The sequence below is a fragment of the Perognathus longimembris genome, chromosome 11 (assembly GCF_023159225.1).
Source record: "Perognathus longimembris pacificus isolate PPM17 chromosome 11, ASM2315922v1, whole genome shotgun sequence".
NCBI classification, from domain to species: domain Eukaryota; kingdom Metazoa; phylum Chordata; class Mammalia; order Rodentia; family Heteromyidae; genus Perognathus; species Perognathus longimembris.
In genome coordinates this window covers 16,792,651-16,818,500 of record NC_063171.1, presented here as the reverse complement: position 1 = coordinate 16,818,500, position 25,850 = coordinate 16,792,651, and the positions used below count along the sequence as shown (strand labels likewise).

At 36.6% G+C, this 25,850-nt stretch overlaps 2 protein-coding genes across 2 annotated transcripts in view; one reads left to right on the top strand and one right to left on the bottom strand.

Annotated features, from left to right (window-relative positions):
* Positions 1-1,826: 1,826 nt before the first annotated feature.
* On the top strand, positions 1,827-19,087 carry Prg4 (proteoglycan 4). Its single transcript, XM_048357809.1, has 11 exons — positions 1,827-2,113; positions 5,004-5,126; positions 6,693-6,812; positions 11,747-12,965; positions 12,999-13,630; positions 14,366-14,443; positions 15,149-15,285; positions 15,503-15,659; positions 16,078-16,275; positions 18,188-18,313; positions 18,951-19,087. The coding sequence occupies exons 1-11, from the start codon at positions 2,017-2,019 to the stop codon at positions 19,046-19,048; spliced, it is 2,985 nt and encodes a 994-aa protein (XP_048213766.1). The 5' UTR covers positions 1,827-2,016; the 3' UTR covers positions 19,049-19,087.
* A 16-nt stretch (positions 19,088-19,103) lies between these two features.
* The window catches only part of Tpr (translocated promoter region, nuclear basket protein), a 54,013-nt gene continuing 47,266 nt past the window's right edge, over positions 19,104-25,850 (bottom strand). Inside the window, exons 48-52 of the mRNA XM_048357808.1 lie at positions 24,497-24,592; positions 24,211-24,367; positions 22,480-22,598; positions 19,798-19,893; positions 19,104-19,298 (exon numbers count right to left, since the gene is read on the bottom strand). Of these exons, the coding sequence (XP_048213765.1) occupies positions 19,243-19,298; positions 19,798-19,893; positions 22,480-22,598; positions 24,211-24,367; positions 24,497-24,592 (524 nt within the window). The 3' untranslated portion in view covers positions 19,104-19,242. The remainder of the gene's footprint in view (positions 19,299-19,797; positions 19,894-22,479; positions 22,599-24,210; positions 24,368-24,496; positions 24,593-25,850) is intronic.

The following is a 25,850-nucleotide window of genomic DNA, read 5'->3' as shown; positions in this document are numbered from 1 at the left end:
ATGCAACATCATAGGTTCAATTCTTGGTTTGGTCTCCTGATCATTATCAATCTTTGGATGGGTAGCAAAATTTTCATTTGAAAAAGTCACCATATGGCCTAGGAATATGGCAAGAGTGCTTGAAAAAGTCACCATTTTATGAAATGTAGATGATACCATGTGAAGTTAATGGCATACATTTTCTCTGTGACAATGAAGCTAAACTAGCAATTTGAGAGATCTTTTCAAAACAATACTGATTTTAAAAACAGAGGTTAAGGAAAGTATCAATGTAGTCTTGTCAGGGCTGGGTGGAAACTTCTAGGTTCAAGCTAGGCTCAATCCTTCTTTCTCAGCCTCCTGAATAGCTGGGACTAAAAACACCTGTCACCATAATGGGCTTTCAACACAGTTTTTTTTTTTTTTTTTTTTGGCCAGTCCTGGGCCTTGAACTCAGGGCCTGAGCAGTGTCCCTGGCTTCCTTTTGCTCAAGGCTAGCACTCTGCCACTTGAGCCACAGCGCCACTTCTGGCCATTTTCTGTATATGTGGTGCTGGGGAATTGAACCCAGGGCCTCATGTATACGAGGCAAGCTCTCTTGCCACTAGGCCATATCCCCAGCCCCATAGTTTTTTTTTTTTTAAAGAAGCCTTTTATGTAGTAATGAAGCTAGAAAAATACATACAGGTAATATTTTACATGCAGGTAATGAAAGCATGTTTTCTGTACCAACTGAAAATAAAAATACTCAGGCCAGGTGCCAGTTATGCCTGTAATCTTAGTTACTTAGGAGGCTGAGATATGAAGATTGTGGTTCAAAGCTAGCCCTGGCAGGAAAGCCCGTGAAACTTTTATCTCCAATTAACTACCAAAAAGCCAGAAGTGGAGCTGAGACTTAAATGGTAGAGCTTTAGCTATGAATACAAAAGCTCAGGGACAGCACTCAGGCCTTGAATTCAAGCTCCCGGACTGGCATAAAAAAAGAAAAGAAAAGAAAAGAAAAGAAAGTAGCCAGGAAATAATAAATGCATATTTGACTTATTGGCATGAATTCAGAGAATTTATGCCACAAGCTAACACTAGATAAGTTTGAAAACTACAACTGCTAGATTTATTTGGAAAGGAAGGATATCATTATTTAATTAAAATTGTTACTTTGATACATTAGTTGAAGCCTGCCAGGGTGATTTAACATCTCAGAACAATTTGTCTACTTCTCTTTGAAATTAGAAATGTGTTTTGGCTAATAAATCCAAATTTATTTTGTAGTAGTCACTTTTCTTAATAGAAGTGTTTTCCAGATGTTGCCTAAGTCTAGTTGTCTGGGCCCTGTTCCAATAAATGAGGAAAGCTTGATTTCGTAGGTTGTTACTGTTGATTTTGTCTAACCTTTGGACTAATTGGTTCATCCCAACATATTTGCACTGGTATATAAGACCTCCAGGACACTGGAGAAATTCATCTGTCCATTTACGGGTAAGTGTCAAAGTCAACGAGCTTCATAGAATTAAATGAGTTTGTATTAAATGTGTTTGAAAAATATTTATAATGATAGTGGTTGGATTTTTTTTTTAAAGAATCTGGCTTATGCAATACACCTGTTAAACGTAAATTTATAGTGAGAGTTAAAGGAAAGTTGGAATGATAATTTTGCTATGCTCGTTAAAGTAAATTTTATTAAGGCTGGTTATTTTTTTCCCCAAGGCAGGATTTAAAGCTTTCAGTGTAAGTACTAGTTATACTTTGAGTAGAGTTTTAAGATAAATCTGTTTTCCATTTTGGAGATTCTTCTAAAGTCTTAAATTGGTCAATAATATGAATGAAGTGGTTTGTTGACTTGATCTGTATAAGATTAAATATAATGGTCAAATATTTTCTCTGGAATCTGAGCTTATTACTTGTTAGTTTTGTGTCAGGAATGAAGTGGTTTCAATATTAAATTGAAAGTCACTGGAACAGTATGTATAGCACACACATACACTACTCAGTGGTGAGATGGAGCAGTTTTCTGACACTTTTGTTTGATTTCCACCAAGGATGCAGTACCTCAAGACAATGATGGCATGGAAAATACTTCCCATTTGCTTCTTGCTGCTGCTTTCTGCTTCCTTGATTGAACAAGTTTCATCTCAAGGTACCTGAGCCACCCAAACCACTTTAATTCCACTGTGACTTCTCATCAGTCAGTTTGATTTTTATAACAACAGGAAATAGGATTCTCAAAAATGTCTATGTGATTGAGTTTAATACTGTGCACTGCTAAAATGAAAATATATGTAACGTATTATAAATGAGGTTGAGTTTTCACCTTTTCTTCCTGTATTATGAAATCTTTCAAGAAGTTTTGAGCTTTTGTGTACAACAATTTGGGGGTTTATTCTATAGTTTTCCCAAAAGTTAAAAAAATCAGATATTTATGCTGGAGTATGTATTATCATCAAAATAATTGAAAGGTTATACTTAAGTAGCATATTTGTGGTGCATATGTTGCCAAATAAATATAACTAAGCTTTTCTGCTAAACAAATGATTGAAAAACAACTTATTTTGACAATAAGTAGACATAGATACCATATTATAATGATCATTTATAATGTTTCAAAGAGAACTTTATGTGAAGCATTCTCTTTCTTACAAGGACTAGTCTTCTGGATAGGAACTTATAGATACAAAATAATTTTATATTATTATATTGTGCTATTCACAATGTTCCCTACAGAAGCTCTGGATAAATAATTCTTAATTTTCATTTTTGAACAAAATATACTCTGTGTAAGATTAAAAATGCAACAAGCTGGGTGCCAGTGGCTCATGCCTGTAATCTTAGCTACTCAGAAGGCTGCAAGCTGAGGATGGGAGTTGGAAGCCAGCCCAGGCAGAAAAGTCTGTGAGATTCTTATGTCCAGTTAACCACCAAAAAAGCCTAAGGTGGAGCTGTGGATAAAGTGACAGTATGCTAGTCTTGAGCAAAAACAAAAACAAAAATAAAAACAGAACTCAAGGACAGTGCTCAGGCTCTGAGTTCAAGCCCCCGGGCCTGGCACCAAAAAAATGCCTAAGAAGGAAATACACTGTAAAATAGAAAAACATCTCTATCATGAGATTTAGGCTGGGATTATCCTTTGATATTCAAAGGCCGAGTGAAGGAAAATCAAGCCTCATGACTGTTACAAAGAGGTTCTATCACTTAAGTAGACATTTATAGTTTAAAAAAAACCCTGAAGTTTTCATGAAAGCTGAACATGAGAGATGACTACGAACAAAAGCATAGTGGCAGGATTAGTCCTCTAAGAAAGAATGGGAAAACTCAGGAAGCAAATCTAAATACTTAACTAGATCTGAGGATTATTCCCATATCTCTAGTCCTTTCCCCTCTCTTTTAGGGTCTTTTGTAACTCACAACACAGGTGATGTCCCCTAAACCATATTCTCATCTCTGGTACTACTGCTTGTTCAATAAAAGTTTTGAATTACTAGCAATAAAGACAAAGCAGGTAACTAAGAAAATTGACATTTTTAGTATTGAAAATTGGTACATTTCATGGGCTGGGGATATAGCCTAGTGGCAAGAGTGCCTGCCTCGGATACACGAGGCCCTAGGTTCGATTCCCCAGCACCACGTATACAGAAAACGGCCAGAAGCTGCGCTGTGGCTCAAGTGGCAGAGTGCTAGCCTTGAGCGGGAAGAAGCCAGGGACAGTGCTCAGGCCCTGAGTCCAAGGCCCAGGACTGGCGAAAAAAAAAAAAAAAAATTGGTACATTTCAGAAGTATGCCAAATATAAAAGGATAATTGTTGATGTTGTTTTGTCTGCTTCTCTTGCCTTCTCAATCTCTTCTTGTTCCCCTTTCTTTATATATAATATATGTATTTATATACATACACTATATATGCATTTTTGTATGTATTGTGCCCATATGTATGCATGTATGCAAAATTTTCTGAAAGTTATTCTACTCTTTAATGTTTTGTTTTCATATTGAGACTTTAACTTTCCTGGATTCTCTTCTTTTTTGAGATTTATTTTTCAGTATATTTCAACATCCCTTTATTGGATTTAGGACATTGCACCTGCCAATTTCTATTCCAGAGAAGAATTCCAAGATTACATTCCTGTGGTTGTCTCTCATGGAGGCTTTTTCTCAGGTTGTTTTCCAGAGGAGTATTAGATATATTTGAGTATAATTATTCCTTCACCATTTCTCATCTTTCTAGAGCCCCTCAAGTTCATGACCTTCATGCCCAGATGCTTTTTCAAAGGGTTCTTGACAGTGTACCAGCCACGAAAGCACCCAGTAAGGACTGAGCTGGCATAAGCACCTTCCTTTAAGCTCATGAGTGGGAATGAAAGGCGATGCAATTGGGTAGAAAAAAATCACCAAGCACTAAGGTTTTAGAATGAGATAGATCAGTGTTCCATTTCTGGATGGGATGTTTATTTAGGATGGTCCTATAATTTATTATCCAAATCAGGACACTTGTGGAGCTGTGCAAGTAATTAAGAAGTCATCCATTGATCTATACATCATATACACTGGAACCAGTAACTAGCTGTGTACTACTGAGCAAATTTAAACGTTTGCTTGGGTTATTTTTTAATTTCCAAAAAATGTTACTAATATTCTCCTGGAAATATCATCACAAGTAATAAAGACATTGTCTGAGTCATTGCCTGGCACAAAGATGCTCAATAAATGGCAACTGGTAATCTGGTGATCATCAGAGCAGCAGCAGCTTCCCCACCCCTCCGGGGAGTGTTATTCATGGTTTAAAAAAAAAAAAAAGAAAAGAAAAAGAAAAACATGGATGTACAAAGGCATGTTTATATTTTCAGTGTAGTGAAGAATAAAGTCATAGATGTATTCAGCCAATTATCTGCTAAGATGTAGAGCTAATTTTCATTCATAACCTTTTCCAACCAGCAAAATTCCCCTCTCCCTCATCAACTAGCTTTATTTTTCCTTATTGGAGATCTCTCTTTGATCAGTGGTTTGGCCCTGTTTACCCTAGTATTGTATAATTTTAGATTTATCAAGCTGTGCAGGGAGATGTGGGGAAGGGTATTCTAGAGATGCCACCTGCAACTGTGACTATAACTGTCAACACTACATGGAGTGCTGCCCTGATTTCAAGAAAGTCTGCACCGTAGGTAAGTCCTGAGAGCTGTGTCTATTCTGTCAGCATCACTGTTCTGTGAGCTTCCCCTGGCGTGCTCCCACCTCCATGTAGTGCTTTTCTCCCTGTGTCACCTCCTTTGCTTAGTACCTTTCTCTCCACTGGTGTAAATGTTGCAGTGCACTGTATCTAAGGATAGTACCAAAACTTGTGATTATTGGGGGAGCCAAAGGGAGCCTGCAATCTGACACTTGCACACAACTATTGACTAGCTTCAAGGAAAATGTCTTGTTTAAATTAGAGAATTAATACTGCATCTGAGAAGTCATTCGATAAAAATAATGTACAATTCTTTGCTAACAATTAGTTATGTAATTGTGTAGTGATGAGGTCTTTCAAATAGTTTCAGCAAAAGGCCAGCCTGGACAACCTGGTGAGACCCTATCTCAAAAAACTAAAATAAAATCATGGCCTAGAACAATCCTGTCTACTATAGTACTTAAAAGATACTTTAAAGATAAGTACTTGTGTTTATGATGGGTTTCGGTTAGTAACCCCCAAAAGCTGAATTTTAAATATATATTTCCCTTGAATATATTTTGGACCATTTTGCTATTGACAAAGAAAATTTTCACATTCAACTTTGAAAATTATAATTTAAAAAATTTTGTTATATTTGCTCCATAATTTGCATGTAGAGATACAAGATATAGTATGCTATAAAGTACATGTTGGATAAAGTAAGTATTGCTAGTTATCTTTGATAAGTCACTGTACCTTCAAAAAAGGCTTATTTAGTAGCGAGCAGGTCTGCCTTAAATTTTTGTATATGCCAGTACTAGGGCTTGAACTCTGTGTGTGGGTGCTGACCCTTAGCTGTTCAATCAAGGCTGACACTCTACTACTTGAGCCACAGCTCCACTTCCAGATTTTTGGTAGTTAATTGGAGAGAAGAGTCTCAAAAACTTTCCTGCCTGGGCTGGTTTTGAACCATAAGCCTCAAATTTCATCCTCCTGATTAGCTAGGATGTACTAGGCATAAGCTATTGGCACCCAGCAAGGCCTGTTTTTTTTTTTTTTAATCCCATGGAGTTAGATTTAATATTTTAAACTTCACACCATGCTCACTTTGTCGCAATTAAAGATACTCTGCATTATAATGATTTTTCTGTCTGAAAAATATTTATTTGTATTATGTAAGTCCTATGTGTATGAACATTCAGTCCTTGTAAATGACCAATGGTGTGAGGAGAAGATGGAAAAGATTTCATATGCAGGGTAATCTCTATTTAGATATTTCTCCATTTTCCATTGTCCATTCATGTAAATAAGTCAGACAGCACTGGGGTTGCTTTTTTAATCTTAAAGGGCAAGAGTGTTTCCCTAACTCATTATACTTCTTTTTGGTGTGGGATATCTCTATTTGGGACATCGTGTTTATTTTTATTTTTGAAACTGGATCATGTTCTTCAAATTCCAAATAAAAGACGTAGAAGTTTATTTTTGAAACTCTAGTCAGTTACCAGGTGGGAAATGGCTACCAAGCATGGACATATGGTTTCATAACCAATAATCATACAATTTGTTTTGCTCTGGGTAGAGCTTTCCTGTAAAGGTCGCTGCTTCGAGTCCTTTGCACGTGGAAGGGAGTGTGACTGTGACTCCCAGTGTAAGAAGTATGGCAAGTGCTGTGCAGACTATGACAGCTTCTGTGAAGAAGGTAAGCATGGCAGGATCCCTCAGCTCTCCTCAGCACAGCCTGGTCTGTGTGTTCATGTTAGCTCTGCTCATGCCATTGAGCATGCAGTCTGTCTCAGGTCCTGATTGTACTCAGGTAGAAGCTATTTTATATGTGTGTGCTGGGGCTTGAACTCGGGGCCTAGATGCCATCCTTTAGCTTTTTCTGCTCAATGCAGGCACTCTACCACTTGAATCAGTTTTTTGGTGTTTAGAGATAAGAGTCTCATGGGTTTTCCTGCCCTGGTTGTCTTCAAACTTGCAATCCTCAAATCTCAGACTCCTGAGTAGCTAAGATTTCGGGTGTGAGTTACCAGTGTCTGGCCTATTTTATAATTCTTCTTGGCATGAAGATGAATAAAAGAAGAAAACATCTTCTAAATGTACTCTTTATCTGATTTATGCAATGGTAACCCCTCTGTTCATCACCTTTACAGTAATAATAATAAATACATGAGGAAAAAAGCATCTTTTAGAAGGACCAGTTAGGCTCTAGGAATACCAGATTGCTGATTAACAGACAGGTCGTTCAATTTGAGGTTAAATGAACAGTAATTAGCTTACTTGATATTTTCTTGTCCCACCCTAATAGTACTGACTCTATCAAGCTAAATGAGCAGTAGGTACTTTTTAGGCTTAATGTTTTACTCTATACTTAAGGGCAAATCTAACTGCTTCTTTGAACAAGTGACTTTGTGAATTAGCATAAGTCAGTGAATTTACAGACAAATCTACTAAAATATTACTGTGAAGTATTTCTTCCTTCTCATCCCTACAGTTCTCACAGTTCTGTCTATACAAAGTCAGTGTATGGTAAAATACAAGAGGAATAGTTTCGTTTAAAAATATTCTCTAGTGTAAGTCCTGAAGGAACACTCAGAGTTGGATTAAAATCCTCCAGATACTTAAACTTTTTAAATATACTCTCTTTTCAATCCTACTTTGTTAAAATGAGATTGTTTCTTGGAGATAAAAGTGAAAATAAAAATGGCTTGCATAATCTTATCATTTTATTTACACAAGGCAGAACCTCCTGCCTCTTGAGAATGAAGGTAAAACAGTAGGAAATAGTTACTTAGCAGGGTTGAGGATGTTTCTTCACTGTCCAACATTTTTATTGGAATGTGTTCCTAAAACAATGGAGAAAGCACCCTTATAATAATAATAATAATAATTTTAAAAACATTAGATCTTAGCATTCCTGCAGCTGACAGAAGGGGGTGTACATATTTACTTATTACTCTGATTTGTTTTTTGTTCTTGTTTGATTTTTGATGTTATGACCAAAATAATTTAAGTAAACCAACCTACAGTTTATTTTGTGAGAAGATGGGTGGTGAAGGAAGATGGTTAGAGCACTGAAGTGTTGACAGAATATCTTAAAGATAATACTTGATCAGGGCACAGGTAGATCTTGCTTATAATCCTAGCTACTGAGGAGGCTGAGATCTGAGGATCCCATTTGGAAGCCAGCCTAGTAAGGAAAATTTCTGGGACTCTCATCTCCAATTAATCACCAAAAGGCTAGAAATAAGGCTGTGGCTCCAGTGGTGGAGTGCTAGACTTGAGTGAAAAAACTAGTGGATAGTGCCAGGCTCTGAATTCAAGCCTCAGTACCAATGTGGGTGTGTATATACACATACATAAGCACACATACATGCATGCACACACACACACAAGAAAGAAAGGAAGAAAGAAAGAGGAACAAAGAAAGAAAGGAAAATAAATAGAAAGAAAGGAGAGAAAGCTCGTACTTGGGGTTTAGGGAGAGTTCAGTGAAATTGATGAAGGTACTAAGGTAACCTCATTTATAGAATTTATGAGGTTAGTCACACTACTTACCTATATATCTAAATGTGATAACATTGAGGAAGTCAGAGCAGTCAAGTGTGTCCAAATGGGGGTGAGTGAGCCGCCTAAAAGGTTAACTGTTTGCCCCAAATTATAACTAGTACACAACAGAAGCATTGCTCACCTTGAGATACTTGGCAACAGCAACGAAGTAGAGATGTTTGATAGGTATAGCAGGAATTCGTCACAACTATTTTCTACTCAGAGAGTTCTCACTGTTCTCTATTATCATACTTTTCAGAAATCCCTGACCTTTCTTCTGGTTCCTACTGACCCTGAATGTTCCATGTCTTCTCTTCCAGACATGAAAAGAAATGAGGGATGTGGGATGAAAGAAGATATATATTAAGCCATTAAGTTGTTTCTCCTTGGGAAGGGCAATATGTTTTGAGGAAAAGCATTTATGCATAGGCATAAACATTTCAGAATATTCATGTAGAACTTTTATGATAAAAACAAAGTAAATGTGGTGGTTTAAATTGAATTTCATGATAGGTAACATACATCACTTATCAAGAAATTAGGTATTCTGTTATTCACATGTATAATTTTTATAACGGTACAAGGACATCCAAATGAAGCTCATACTGTCATATTTGGAAGCAGACAAATAACTTCAGAAATCTTGAATAATTTGAATAACCTGAACATTTTCTCAGTTTGAATATGAAGATATGGAGTTCAAGTGAAGTTTACCTATTTGTGCAAGGTCATAATAGTAGACACTTGGAAGCCTAAGACTGGGATTTAAGTCTTTTGATTCCTGAGACTTCATTTGCTGTCACAATTTATAGCAATACATCCTGCTGGTTGTTTGTAGTTATTCATGTTGGGCAAGAGCCTTCCTGAAATGGCTCTTGCCAGCATCTGTTCTTAAAATCAGATGCACCCATGCTTTTCAGTTAGCATTGTAATGAATATAAACTGGATGTTAACTGACCTGTCTTGCTTGGCCTCAGTGCATAACCCCACAACTCCACCACCTTCAAAGACTGCACCTCTGCCTCCAGGAGCATCTCAAACCATCAAATCCACCACCAAACGTTCACCCAAATCACCAAAAAAGAAGACTAAGAAAGTTGTAGAATCAGAGGAAATAACAGAAGGTAGGAAGATGTCAGATGTAACTACAGGAGATTTCTTAGATGAAATAACCTGTAGGAGGAATGCACATCTGAGTATTCTGAGTGGGTACTTTATGAGTCATCTAAGGCTCATTATACATTTGTTTACTTGATTTAGCTTGAAGTTTAAACTAAATATAAACACTCAGGTATTTATTGTCATTATTGCAAAAGCAAAGCATGGACTAAGTTGAAGTAATCAGAAAGGAAAAATTTTAGTGCAAAAGTGAAAAAAATATGAATTCATTTTTTTCTAGAGTAGGTTCTGTGACTAATTTTGGCAAATGTGGGAAAGTTACAAGGAAATTACCTTATTAGTCTGTGTGATAAGCTCAGAGCCTGGCCTTTTGGCAGTTAATCATATTCTTAATAAGATAAAAAAGATCAGTGGTATTTGTAGGTAAGTTACCAGTAACTCTTTTTGTGTTTGGACTGGCAGGCTTCTTTTCTCTAATTGCTGTTGGTGTGATGAAACTTTTTATTTGATTTATAGAACATTCTGTCTCTGAAAATCAAGAGTCCTCCTCCTCCTCTTCCTCTTCTTCTTCAAGTATTCGGAAAGTCAAGTCTTCCAAAAACTCAGCTGCTAATAGAGAATTACAGAAGAAACCCAAAGGTTTGAGCATTGATAAAGATCATAGACTATATCAATGCCATTTTAACAATAACCTTTTAAAATACCAATACCATTACTAGGTATTGGTAGGATGATTTGAGGATATCATAATATTTGAGAGGGGTACATGGTAAAAATCATTTTAGGTACTGCTAAATGAATACTCCTACGGGAAATTAATGGCAAGCAGGTAAGAAACTACTCTGGAAAGCAAAGGACAAGATGCTGTAGCAGTGACTGAAAGCCGGGGTGGACCTAGCAATGACTGTGGTGTTCCATTGACTCTTATCTGCCCAATCCTAGTGGGTCCTCCCTCCCCCCTTCCGCTCTCTCTTCAGGTTCTCATTTTCACTTTCCCAGCTTAACAATTTACGTAGTTCTTTAAGTGTTTCACATCAACCAATCCTTCTCACTAATCTCTAATCTAGCTTTTATAATCTAGCTTTATAATCTTTGTTACTTTCCTAATAATTATTTATTATATCTGGTTGACTTCTCTCTGGAAAGAGAAGAAAATCTTCTCTGTTCTGCTCTTCTTATTTCCCAAAATTCTAAACTGCATTCTTTTTCTCTAGGATTCTCTGAATTTCTGAATAATTCTATTTCCTAGGTGGTTGTGGAACCTGATACAGCCTCTTAGCTAAAGAGCCACATATTTAGTCTTGGAATCATTCCAAGACCTTGCTTACAATTGAAGTACAATGCATGCTTGCCGAATCAAATTAATCTCAGAGAAATGTCCTTTGACTTTCTAGTTCACCTACTGGGTAGTTATGGGAAATTTTAAGTGGAATCTTTTTACTGCCTGGACATCCTAATCTCCTATGTTCCCCAGAATTGTCATTTGCTGGGCAGAGGAAAGAGAACAGCTAATAGCTCTTGGTAAGGGAACAAGGTCAGCAAAAGTCTTATAAACATGTAAGTTGATCCCTCTGAGGCTATGAGATTGGGAGTAGACTTCTAGGAGGAAAGAGCAATGAGGAATAGGGGAAAAGGGCAGAGAAAATGAAGGGTAAGGAACATTAATGTAAAGAAATTCATATTATTGACCACTTTGGTAATTTCAAAGTTGCCCCTAGCTTCCAGGTATTAATTATGCAGGGTTTTACTTGAGTGTTTTATTGCTGTTTCATTCATTCTCTCTCATAAACAGTTCCTCAAGGATAGGTTAAGTACGTAATATTTTAAGATAAGTTAATGGGCATATTCAAGATTAGGAATTTGCCTTGAGACACACAACTACTCAGTGATAAGGATGGGATCTTCAGGTCACTGGTAAAGGAAAATTTTATAAAAAAAATAACAAGATGTATTTTTTTTCTCTAGAAAAAGACAACAAGAAAACTCCTAAAAAGGAGCCTAAGCCAGTAGCACCGGTGGTAGATGATGCTGGAAGTGGACTGGACAATGGAGATTCCAAGCCCACCCCAACTCCTGACATTGCTACTACCACAGCAAAACCAGGAAATCCTAAACCCAGTCTTCCACCTAAGTCTGACAACCCCAAAGAGGCTTCATCCACAAACAATAAAGAGACAACAGTTAAAACTAAAGAGAGCACAGTCACAAACAAACAGACTTCTAGCAGTGCAAAAGAGAAGACTACTTCAGCTAAAGAGACCCGAAGTGCAGAGAAAACATCATCCGAAGTTCCAGTGAAGCCTACACCCAAAGCTGAACCTACAACCAAGGCCCCTGCTCTGCCTACCATCCCCAAGGAGCCGGCACCTACTACTACAAAAGAGCCTGAACCCACAACCACGCCGAAGGAGCCTGCACCCACTACCACCAAGAAAACAACTCCCACCACCCCTAAAGAGCCCACACCCACTACCACCAAGGAACCAACTCCCACCACTCCCAAGGAGCCTATACCCACCACCACCATGGAACCAGCACCAACCACCCCCAAGGAGCCTGAACCCACCACTACCAAGGAACCAGCTCCCACCACCCCCAAGGAGCCTGTACCCACTACCACCAAAGAACCAGCTCCGACCACCCCTAAGGAGCCTGCACCCACTACCACCAAAGAACCAGCTCCGACTACCCCTAAAGAGCCCTCACCCACCACCACCATGGAACCAGCACCAACCACCCCCAAGGAACCTGTACCCACTACTACCAAGGAACCAGCTCCCACCACCCCCAAGGAGCCTGTGCCTACTACCACCAAGAAATCAACTCCCACCACCCCCGAGGAGCCTGCACCCACAACCACCAAAAACCCAGCTCCCACCACCCCCAAGGAGCCTGTACCCACCACCCCCGAGGAGCCTGAACCTACCACCCCCAAGGAGCTTGCACCTACCACCCCTGAGGAGCCTGTATCTACCCCCACTCCCACTACTCCCAGGAAACCTGTACCTACTACTCCAACTTCTCTTAAGACACCACCACCAACTACCACCATGGAGCCTTCTACTACTCAGAAAACTCCTGAGTTTCCTGCTGAACCCACACCAGAGGCTCTTGACAATAGTCCCAAAGAGCCCGCAGTATTAACAACAAAATCTCCTGAAATGACAACAGTAGATAAAGAAAAGGCAACAGAAAAAGGCATACATACCACTCCTGAAAGTACAACTGCTACACCTAAGATTACAACTAAAGAGACGACAGCAGAAGAAAAAACTACAGAATCGAAAATAACAAGCACCACCACGCAAGTAAAGCCCACCACTCCTCAAGGTACATCACTTAAAGTTACTACTCTTGAACCCAAAGTAATTACTACAGCTGAAGAGATCATGAACAATCCTGAAGAAACAACTCCTGGATCAGAAGAGACAACTACTGTTAAGGCAACAACTCTGAAACCCCAGAAACCAACCAGAGTACCCAAAAAGCCTTCTACCAAAAAGCCACCCAAAGCACCCAAACAGCCCACTTCTACCAAAAAGCCAAACACTCCTAAAGCGAAGAAACCCAAGACTACACCAACTCCCCCAAAGATGACTTCAACAATGTCTGAACTGAACCCTACGTCTGTAGCAGAAGCCATGCTCCAAACCTCCACCACTCCTAGTCAAACTCCAAATGAAGATATGGTTGGCGAAAATCCAAACAATGAAGATGCCCCTGGTGCGGAAGCTGAAAACCCTCACATGATTCCCAGGCCCCCACTACTAACTCCTTTAGTCATTCCAGGCACTGATCACTTAGTGAGAGGTCCCAATCAAGACATTTACATCAACTCCATGATTTCAGGTAATGAGAATCAATTACTTTTATTTTTCAAATTGGCAATTGCTAGGCTTAGTGGTACATACCTGTTCTCACTACTTTGGATTGTTGAAACCAGTCTCAAGTATACAGCAAGTTCTAGGTTGGCTTGAGCTACATAGTGACACTGTCACAAAATCAAACAAAAAGGCAAAAAGTAGAGAAAAAAAACAACCAAAAATTAGGTTTATATCTGAAGCAGAAATGTCCTTTTTGGTATCACTCTAGATTATCTAGACCTTTAACATGGTTGTTTTCTGAAGTTTAACAGCTTCCCTGTTAGCAGAGGAGTAACCACAGTAAATCTAGTATTTAGAAAATTGAGTAAAAACCTAGCATGTGTGTAATAAACAGATGGCATACAGAAATGTAATAAGAGTTTATCAATGTCAAGAATTTATCCCTAACAAGAGCATAATGCAAAGAAAAGTGTTTCACTGTCATTTTCTTTTCCAAACAAACTCAAAAGCTATGACAGGCATCATGGGTTCAAATATCCCCTATGAATGAATGGTTAAATTATGTGAAGAACAAGATATCCTGGTCCATTGTAATTTACTTTTATTGTAATACTTTTGCATAGTATCACATGTAGGTATGATAGAATAATGAAATAATTTTCTTTTTATCTCTGAAATTCTACAAACTACCCTTCAAGAGCTTAAGGTAAACAGCAAGAAAATACTTTTCTCTCTTTAACCTTTTGTTAATTTGCTTCAGATGAGACCAATTTATGTAATGGTAAGCCAGTAGATGGACTGACTACTTTGCGCAATGGGACATTAGTTGCATTTCGAGGTAAGCTTTGTACATACATCTACTACTTTGTTTTGGTATTTATGTAAACCAAATTCATTGGAGAGTGCTAGTTTGTGTATTGTAGAAAGGAATCTAATGTGAACAATATTAGATTAACAAAATCATACACACAAAAAGAGCAAACAAAATAGATCTTAAACTATTACTATTTTTCCTACTGTTTGCATTTAAAAGGTAGTATTTTAATTCCACAAGTGGAATAACATCAAGATTTGTAAGCCTGCTCTATTTTCTTTGCAAATAACATCTCAATAGTGATGTGTACAAAGGTGTTAATACTCTGTGACAAGTAAACAATTGGCTATTTCATGCCAATTCTGTGGACCCTGATAGTCGTCTTGGAACATATACACAGTGAAAGTTCATGAGATTTTAGCAGTCATTAGGTCATAACCCATTAATTTTAAAACACAAGGATGTGGAAATCCAGAAGTGACTACAAACATAATCCAGAGATAAGCTACAAAGCCAAAAGGTTTTCAAGTAAAATTGTGTAGCTAAACTATTTCAAAGGTTTTGCTAAATTACAAACTAAATAAATATCTACTAACAATATTCAAATAATGCCTCTGACCATACTTCATCAATACTTTTTTTTATAATAACCATAAGTTGTTTTCACCTTGGTTTGATGACAGGTTTGAGTATTCAGTTTGGAGGCTGACATGTCTTTTTAAATTTTAGGTCATTATTTCTGGATGCTAAATCCATTTAGGCCACCATCTACACCTCGCAGAATTACTGAAGTTTGGGGTATTCCCTCCCCCATTGACACTGTTTTTACTAGATGCAACTGTGAAGGAAAAACTTTCTTCTTTAAGGTAACAAAACAATGAGAAACCAGCAAATAGTCACTGTAGCTTATTACAAATAATCTTAACCTCCAATTCTGAAGTCTCTTCATATTTTAACAAACTGTTCTGTCATTAAATAAGTTCATGTCACTAATGGTCTACTTATTCAAACATTTAAACTTTATAATGAGTTCCCAATCTTTATTCCCCCAAGCTATTAACTATTTTTCTTTCATATTACCAGGATTCTCAGTACTGGCGTTTCACCAATGACATACAAGATGCAGGGTATCCTAAACAAATTGTAAAAGGATTCGGAGGACTAACTGGGAAAATAGTAGCAGCTCTTTCTGTAGCTAAGTACAAGAACAGGCCTGAGTCTGTGTATTTTTTTAAGAGAGGTATGTGTTACATATTTGACAAAATTGTAAGACTTGGTTTCTATTCAATGTTTTATCATGTATTTTACTGTCAAAAATATCTTTAATGGCTGGAATCAAATGTTTGCAATGAAGAAAAGAAAAATGGAGGTTATTATGAGGTAGCTGTCTTGACAGACGTCACAGTTCATCAGTTTTCAGGACACTTATGTAACGAATGTCATTACTTCTAAAATTTATATAGAACTATGACATTTAACTATTGATTTAACATGTTTCAGGATTTAATAATAACTTTCACTACAAACATTATCTTGGTAGGTCTTTACAAGAGAAAAAAAGCAATTATTTCCTTTACATTGTAAATGTTCTTTTATAGTTTTTCTAGGAGGATTAACATCACTTTTCATATTCTATGTGATTTCCTAATATTTAACAGGAGGCAACATTCAGCAATATACTTATAAGCAGGAACCCACCAAAAAATGCCCTGGAAGAAGCCCTACTATAAATTACTCAGTCTATGGAGAAACAGCACAGGTTAGGAGACGTCGCTTTGAAAGGGCTATTGGACCTTATCAGACACATACCATCAGAATTCAATATTCACCTATCAGAGTTTCATATCAAGATAAAGGTAAATCATGTTAAAAACTCCTTCCCACGTAAGTTATTGTTTCTTAAAAAGTAAGCCCTAAGCTGGGCACTGGTGGCTCATACCGATTGTGGTGGGAAGCCAGCCTGGATAAGAAAGTCCAGGAAGAGGCTGGGAATATGACCTAGTGCTTGCCTAGTATACATGAAGCCCTAGGTTCGATTCCTCAGCACCACATATATAGAAAAAACCGGAAGTGGTGCTGTGGCTCAAGTGGTAGAGTGCTAGCATTGAGCAAAAAAAAGCAAGAACAGTGCTCAGGCCTTGAGTTCAAGCCCCAGGACTGGCAAAAAACAAAAAAGAAAGTCCAGGAAGAGGGCTGGGAAGGTGGCTTAGTGGTAGTGCTTGCCTAGCATGCATGAAGCTCTGGGTTCAACTTCTCAGCACCACATACACAGAAAAAGCTGCAAGTGGCACTGTGGCCCAAGTGCTAGAGCACTAGCTTTGAGCAAAAAAACAAAAACAAACAAAAAAAACCTCAGGGGCAGTGCCCAGGTCCTGAGTTAGAGTCTCAGGACTGGCAAAAAAAAAAAAAAAAAAAAAAAAAGTCTGTGAGACTCATCTCCAATTTACCACCAAAAAACTGGAAAAGGAGTTGTGACTCAAGAGTGTTAAGTGTTAACCTTGAGCATAAAAGAGCTCAGGGAAAGCACTCAAGCTCAACAACAAAACAAAAACAAACCAAGTCTTATTAAATACAAATACTGACCAAATATTCCTAATAATGTAAACTTACATATCAGTTTGCCTTACTAACCAAGTATCAATTCATTCTTTATTTTTGTAGACAAGGAAAGCAGTTTATTCAAATTTATTAACTATAATAAATACTATTTCTCAAATATTTCTTATCAAAAGCACAGCATACAAATCTGTAATGTTCTACATTCTTAACAGGAAGACATAAGAGGGCAAAATCTGAGGTACTGAGATAAATAACTCAAGTACAATACAAAGGGAACAAGATTAAAATGCAGCTACTGCTAGGCAAGTCCATGAGATTCTTATCTCAAATCAACCATAAAAAGCATGGTTTCCCTTATAATAATTAGAATGTGCTTATAAATCTACAAGTTAAATCCAATGATAGTAAAAGACAAATAATTACACTTAGACATGATTAATTAAAAAGTACTCTAGGTATTCACACAGTGAGAACAGGGGAGGATATTTATAAGAGGGGATCACATTGCTATAAGTATATAATGATATAAAATGCTTATCAAAATGCACTCCAAGAAATGGAAACAAGAGTTTTTGGGTTTTTTGTTTTTGTTTTTAGTTGTACTGTTTGCAGGTATATTTTCCCCATGTGGTATATTTCATTTTGTCACTATTTCTGATTTATGTGCTCTTTGTCTTGTATAAACATTTCTGATTTGGAGAGGGGAATGGGAAGTACAGAAACTGGTGAACAAATTCAGCAGTGATACTAAACATATGTTGGAAATGAACTATACATTTTCGGGAAGAGGGGTCAGGAGGAAAAAAATGGGAGAAAATGAAGGAGGGGGTGATACTGCTCAACAAGAAATGTACTCATTACCTGACTTAAGGAAATGTAACTCCTCTGTACATTGTCTTTACAATAAAATTTAAATAATTTTTTAAAAAAAGCTAGAAATGGAGCTGTGGCTCAAGTGCCTGAGTGTGAGCCTTGAGCAAAAAAACTGAGATAGCACCCAGGCCCTGATTTCAAGCCAAAGGACTAGCAAATTTCTATCATTTCTAGGACTTCTCCCCACTTCTTTTGCTTAATTCTATTAATTTTAAATTACTTTAAAGTAGTTGTACAAAGGAGTTTATGAGTACACTGAATCCTGTTCAAAGTCACTCCTTTCATCATGGAGACTGCCTTTTAATGTGCTATCTTCAATTCAAAATGTACTGACAGGCTTCCTTCACAATGAAGTTAAAGTGAGTACCATGTGGAGAGGGTTTCCAAATGTGGTCACTACTGCTGTAACACTGCCCAACATTAGAAAACCTGATGGCTACGATTACTATGCCTTTTCTAAAGGTAAGTTATTAAGTAAAATCTTAGTACCTTGTACAACTGAAGCAAAAATGTCAAGTATAAAATGGTTACTAAAGGTGACAAGCTCATAATATGGTAATGCAGTGAATAACTTGAGTTCATCTAAAATGCAATTCTACTCTTTCATGAGATTATGATAAGCATCTGATTTGTTTGGTACAGGTACTGAACACTAGTTTGCTTCTATCACCTGTGGTATTACTAGATCACATAGTCCATATGGTGAGAAAGACACTCCTCAGAAACTAGCTTTGTTAATAAAATTAGATTACCCAGGACACATTTTTCTTTGAAAAGCCCAGAAACCCAACTTAATTTGACTATGATTCTGTAATATGAAAGAATCTATTTTTTACAAGGATCAATCTTAACAAAATTATATTTCAGAGTAATATAGTTCTTAAATATTTATTTTTTAAAAAGAAATGAATATAATTTTCTGCAAAATGTTGAAAGGTCAGCTCATCAAGGCAATTCATTTTCTTTGTCAGAAAGTTCAAATGAATGAAAACACTTATGATATTAAAACAACCAACACTCTGAGTATAATCAGTACAAAGTATTTTTTTAGTTCAAATGCTTACTTTTTAACTAAAAAAAATATTTTTCTTCCATTTAGATCAATACTATAACATCGATATTCCCAGTAGAACAGCAAGAGCAGTTACTACTCGTTCTGGGCAGACCCTCTCCAAAGTCTGGTACAACTGTCCTTAGATGGATCGACAGAAGAAGAGGCATATATTTAAAATGAAGAAAAGAACAATAAACATTGACACAGATAAACATTTTATTAATAAAGAATGTTGAGATAAGCAAACCAATTTAAATACAAAAATGCTTTTCAACTTGATAATTATTACACTAAAACAGGTTGGACAAATTTATTCACAGGAATTATATTTTACATATCATTTAATATTTCCTCTATTTATGCCTCCTCTTCCTCCCATTGCGTGGCTTACACCTGCAGAAGAAAATTATAAAAAAAGAAAATAATTTTCAATAATAAAATTTAAGCATTGTGGAACAAAAACTACTAGATATTTTCACTTGCTCAATGGAATTCACTGTAACAGTATTTTAATATTATGAATACAATCTAAGCGGTACATTAGTGAAGTAGGATTTTCAGATTTCATATTATAAGGTATCATTTTGTCATTAAAAATATGCAACAATTTAATGACAAGAGGCAGAGATGCTACAATGAACAATAGCAACAATACTGGATTTTCCAGTACTCTAGATTTAAGGAAGAAATATAAAAATTAAGCCTGTTTCATTATATGCCCAGAATATATATATCTGTCCATAATAGGCTTCTTGACAGTAAATATCATATGTTCATATGTAATTTTGTTAGATCCTTAGGTCATTTAAGAAAGTAAATTGGAAGGTAAAGGATCAGAAAACACGTACCATGTCACTCACTGTACGCTATCATATCAGTAACAAAAGTTTACCTCTCTGTCTGTTAAACTGACGACCACGGACACTGAGTCTCAATGTTGTCTGAAGTTTTACCCGTCTGAAAGGCTTTGGCTGACTACTGCTTGTATCTAAGAAAAACATCAAGAAAAAAGTTAAAAACAAGCAAATAAAAAAACCCAAGAAAGCAGTTACATGGCAAAACTAATTACTAGAGTATAAGCAAAGTGTAGATGTGTCTCTTTGCTCTCAGACTTTCCTGCCTGGGCTGGCTTTCAACTGTGATCCTAAGATCTCAGCCTCCTGAATAGCTAGGATTATGAGTGTGAGCCACTGGTGCCTGGTTCACTTACTTTTTTAAAATATGAAAATTCAACAAACAAAAAAGGATAAAAAGCAAAAACAAAGCTAGAAATAAAAACCTTAAAAATGCTTGACCTTTTTCACTCATTTAACTCAACTAATTCAATAAAAGTGTTGATGACTAGCCACACATTAGACCTAATACTTGGGAGAACAAAGAAAAAGATGGCACATATCCCTTGTAGAGAGTACATTAAAAATACAATGTAAGTCATACCTGAGTGCTTTATGGAATACCTCCAGTCTAATCACTAGTAAATTCTGCTGGCTCAAATTTAAATGTATATCTTAATATATATATTTTAAAACAGTGCAAACCATCATCTTTGTCCTGGATCACTGAAATAGTCTTCAAAATTTCTTGTTTCTATCTTTTGTTCACTTTCAGTACCTTTTATATATCTCATCTGAACCAACAAACAATTATTCTAAAGCACCTCAATAGTTTCCTACAGCCAAAGAAACCAAACCTAAGGCAAAGGTTTATGTCTTGCTAGTGTCTGTCCTTATATCTATTCTAGCCACACTGGCCCTCCTTGGCGAACACATTAGACACACTAGGCTGGTTTATGGAAAATTAGGTTGGTTTATGGACAATTAATATTCCTCTAAACAAATGCACAGTTTTGGTATTATTCTTTCAGGTCTTTATTTACATGTTACTTTTGTGGTGACGCTTTTTGTGAAACAGTCTGGCATCACAGGCAATTAAAATTTGTTGACCCGATGAATAAACTGCTCAGATGGGGAAGGAAGGGTATATTGTTTTACATTTTTCAAACAAACTTAAGACACTTTAATTACATAAGGAATATCTATAATCTCTCACGCAGCTCCCACAAGTTACTCAATATCAATTCTACTACTGAAGAAAGACAATTCTCAGAGCATGAGAATATATTTAGGCACACAGAACCTCAGAAACTAATCACGGTAGCTATAATTTCTGAGTCTTCAAAGTATGAAGCACTCAGCTCTACAATTTACATATATTACTTCTAATTCTGAGTACAAGATTAATGTTTCAGAGTACAATGGGATGATATATATATATATATATTTTTTTTTTGCCAGTCCTGGGGTTTGGACTCAGGGCCTGAGCACTGTCCCTGGCTGCTTATTGCTCAAGGCTAACACTCTACCTTAAGTCACAGTGCTAATTCTGTTCTTTTCTGTTTATGTGGTGCTGAAGAATCGAACCCAGGGCTTCATGCATGTAAGGCAAGCACCACTAAGTCACATTACCAGCCCAATGTGTTGACATTTAAAGTTATAAGTTGTTGGAAGGTGGAAGTAGGATCTTAATGTAAATATTGGCCAATAGGTTTATGTCTCACAGAAAAGCAGGTAAGATAGAAAGAATATCATCTTGGGACAGGCCCAAGTTACATATTGCTGAAAAGTACTGACTTAGCAGGTTTGTCACAAAATATGAAAGTTGCATAGCAATTTCAGAAGTACTGCTATAAAAGAATAAAAATAAAAATCAGAGGGGATTATGGAGTACTAATTTCTTCAATAATACCTGCCTAAAAATTTTGATAAGTGAGTATATTTTATTTAATAGTAGAGTTTCCCTCTGTATATCACCTTTATAATAAAAAAGAAAAGCAAAGGAATGGAGTCTCTATGCCAAATTCTTGAATTTGCATCCTGCTGTCCATTACCTATACGCTATTTGACCTAAAAAAATTCATTCAATTTTTCTGTGCCTTGATTTCTACATTTGTAAAATAGTGATATCTACCATACTGGGGTGCTGTGAGATCAGTAAAGATATATACAGGGCAAGGAATACTTCCTGAAACAGTAAGTGTTCAATAAATGCTCATTATTACTATTTAAAGAAACATTGGAGAGCACATTCTATCCTTAATGTCAACTTAAATCTGAGAAACCAAAATCTGAAACTGTATTATCAGTAAATTCTGAATATATGTTTAAGCAACGGAACCCCTTCCCCTCAACTCTCCATATTAGATCTCATACAGAATGGCAAAATATACGAAGAATAAAAGGCCACTACTCTGGTTTGAAACCAGATGCTAACACTCCTTAGCATCCTTCCCAGTATGCTCATCCCCCACAACCCTTTTGTAGTATCTCTAAAGGAGCCTAAGAAGTCTACAGTATATATGTTAACACCCTTGGAAACATAAATGAACTATTCTTTTGTGAAGAACCACTTTCAGTTATTAACATTATCAATGTTAGAATATTCTTATAATAAAAAATTAAATATAAACCAGGTTCCCTTTTAAAATCAGGAAAAAGGGATTACCCATTTATTTCTAATATGAGTGTCTTTGCAAACCAGTGTGAAGTATGAAAGTTGTACTGGAATTGGAACTTACCTACAGAAGAGCTAGAAGGGGGATCCTGGCTAGTAGAAGGGAGGTCTGAGTCATCAGATGCTTGTACAGGCTCTTCTTCCTGCTGGCTATCAATCTCTAGGCCTGCTTCTGAACTAATACTAAGAACACAAAAATGCATTAGAAAAACGTAATTGTTTCCACAATTACCATATAAACCTGACTTTTCTTGTAAGTAAACTTAAGACACAGACACAGACACACACACAGACACACACACAGACACACACAAAATGAACAAGAGGAAAATTGGCCTTGCCTCATTACTTTTCTCATCAACTTTATTAGTTTTCATTTTCTTCATTGTTTTGGTTACCTTCCATTTTAAATAAGGACGCTCACATTCTGGACACTCACAGCAACTATATTATCTAGATTTTGATAAATTCCAATACAGCTTTTTAAGAAATCAAGAAAAGCCAAAAGCTGGTGGCTTATGGTTGTAATCCTAGCCACTAAGGCACCTGAGATCTAAGGATCATAGTTCAAAGTCAGTCCAGGCAGGAAAGTCTGTGAGACTCTATCTCCAATTACCCACCAGAAAGTTGAAGTGGAGCTGTGGTTCAAGTGGTAGAATGCCAGCCTTGAGCAAAAAAGAGCTCAGAGACAGTGCCCAGGCCAAATTCAAGCCCAGGACAGCACAAAGAAAATAAAACAAGAAAGCAAGAACAATAAAATAATTCATAGTAGTCACAACTATTAACAAAAGCACTAATTCTTCATAGGCTCCAGCCCAGGCAAGAGTTATAGGTATGTGAAATTCCTGGCTAGACAGTTAAAACTTCATCTTTTTCTCTTCCATAAAGAAGCAAATGAGGAAGAAAGTTCAAGAAAACTCGAAGCTGTTCCAAACATCAGTAAAGTTATTAGAAATAATAGCCTGAGCAATATCTCTGAGGACTACAGGTAAACTAAAGGTGAGAGCTGCTGATAAAGAGTAAAGAACATGAGGCAAGTCAGGGTTTCAACTATCCGCTGAGCTGGTTACAGTAGTATAGCCTAACTAAGATTACTTTAACACATTCTGAGCTTTATCATTTATATAATGTGAAATAATAGTTTGCAGAGGTCTTTTGAAAGTCACAAATGAGAAATACCTGGTCCATATGAAATGATAGTAAAACTAAGTTTTTGAACTCTACCTAGAAAATTAATTTCTATTTCTGACAATGAAGTAGTCCAACCGTCTCGTTTTATAAAGAATTAGTTCCATGTAAAAGTTAATTGTCTCCAAAACCACTACCCAGTAGTGCCTTCCAGTAAGTTAAATATCCTCTTTTGGATAAAATATACTTGTCATGAAACACTGCTTTGTTAAGCCTCCTTTATAACTGATGTGTTAAAAAAGATCACGCTTTGAAAACTACTAGAAAAAATTTAAAAAGCCAGTATTTCAGACATTAAATGTCCATAAATCATGAGGATCATTTCAGAACCAACTTCTAAATGGAAAGTTCAAGCAATTGCATAAAGGTTACTTTAAAGATATATACTATGCTACAATGTATTTTATAATTCTCAGGAAGATAATGATTTTCAAAATTGTCTTCTATAATATTCTCCAAGTTCTAAAAAATATTTGCAAAATACCTTCTCAAAGTATAGTTTAACTTACTCTTTTAGTGGGATGTTACTGAGGAAATAGAACATAATAGGCTACTTATTTTCTGAATGAACAAACACTAATCTATAGCAAGCAAAGTAAAATTTTACCCTTCAGACTCTGCCTCCACAAACACTTCATCTCCATCATCGCCTGCTGCTGTTTCATTTGTTGTGGATAAAGTGCCAGTCGACGTTGTCACCATTGGAACAGACTGAGAGGCATGCTCTGAAGCATCAGAGGTGGTACTCTCAGTAAACACAGTTACTTTAGAAAGGAAAGATATTAAAAATTTAGCATTGTGGTTTGTAAATTATTAGCTAGACAACTTCTCACAGAGTTCCATAAAACTAATAAAACCCAAACAAAATTGACTAGTCTATCTCTGTTACTGACCTGGGGCTGCAACCTGGAGAGGAGTGGTGGGAACACTTCGGCCACCAGACTCTTCTTCATGAGCAAGGAAAAGGGGTGTTTCATACATTCCTAAACCTAAAAACAATTTGGAGTCTGATTAAACAACTGGAAGAATTAAAACTGTCAACATCCCAGGTGTATAAAAGAAGAAAAATTAACTAAGTAGAGATATACAAACTTTGTTGAAATGCACAAATGCTCATTAAGCAAATAGTTTAAATACTTCCTTCAAATTTAGCTAATATGACTTTAATAATTTCACTCTTTATTAACATGCTAAAATGTATGAAGGTTTCATTCTTCTTTTTTTTGTCAGTAGTGGGGCTTCAACTTGGGCCTGGGCACTGTCCCTGAGCTCTTTTACTCAAGGCTCTACTACTTTGCCACGGCTCCACTTCTGGTTTTTTGATGGTTAATTCGATATAAGAGTCTCATAGTCTTTTCTACCTGGGCTGGCTTTGAGATGTGATCTTCAGATCTCAGCCTTCTGAGTAGCTAGATTATAGGCTTGAGCCACCAGTGCCTGGTGAAGGTTTCATTCTTGTTTCAATGAAGCTAATTCTATCAGATATCCAACTACCAACTACTATGTTAGAATCGATTCCTCACAAAATGGCAAGTTATTACTATTCTCCCTTTTGCTAATGACACTGAAGTTCAATAATGCTAAATGAACACCTCATAAGGTTATAAAGCTAGTAAGAAATGGCATTGCAAATTAGGCCAAGACTGGAATATTAAACTATTGAAATTGTCCTAAAATACAGAGCTGCAAAAATTCAAATTCGTATGAAGCAAACAAAGAATTTCATTGGTAGAGATACACCACATTAAGAGTTAACTTCTTAATTCAACATGGAATAGGTTATAATTCATGATTTGTGTGTGAACCATTACTAAAGCTTGAACTTGGGGCCTAAGTGCTGTCCCTTAGCTTTTTTGCTTAAAGCTAGTGCTCTACCACTTGAGACCACAGCTCCCTTGTAGCTTCTTGCTTACCAGTTAAAGACAAGAATGTCATGGACTTCTCCTGCCCGGTTTGGTTTTGAATTGAGAAGACTGCTTAATCTTTGTCTTGGGCTCATTACACAAATGACATGTATTTGCTGTTACTAACCAAATACTAGATAGCTTTCCAGAAACTGAGTTATATGGCTTCCAAGCAAGGATTAAAGATTATATAATTAATCTGTACATAATGAACTATTATACAATTTTTGGGTCATTTTGAACTTTAAAAAAGATTTATTGTCAAAGTGATGTGCAGAGGGGTTACAGTTTCATACCTCCTCCCCAATTCCCTTCCCACCCCAAACTTTATTTTCTAAAAGGG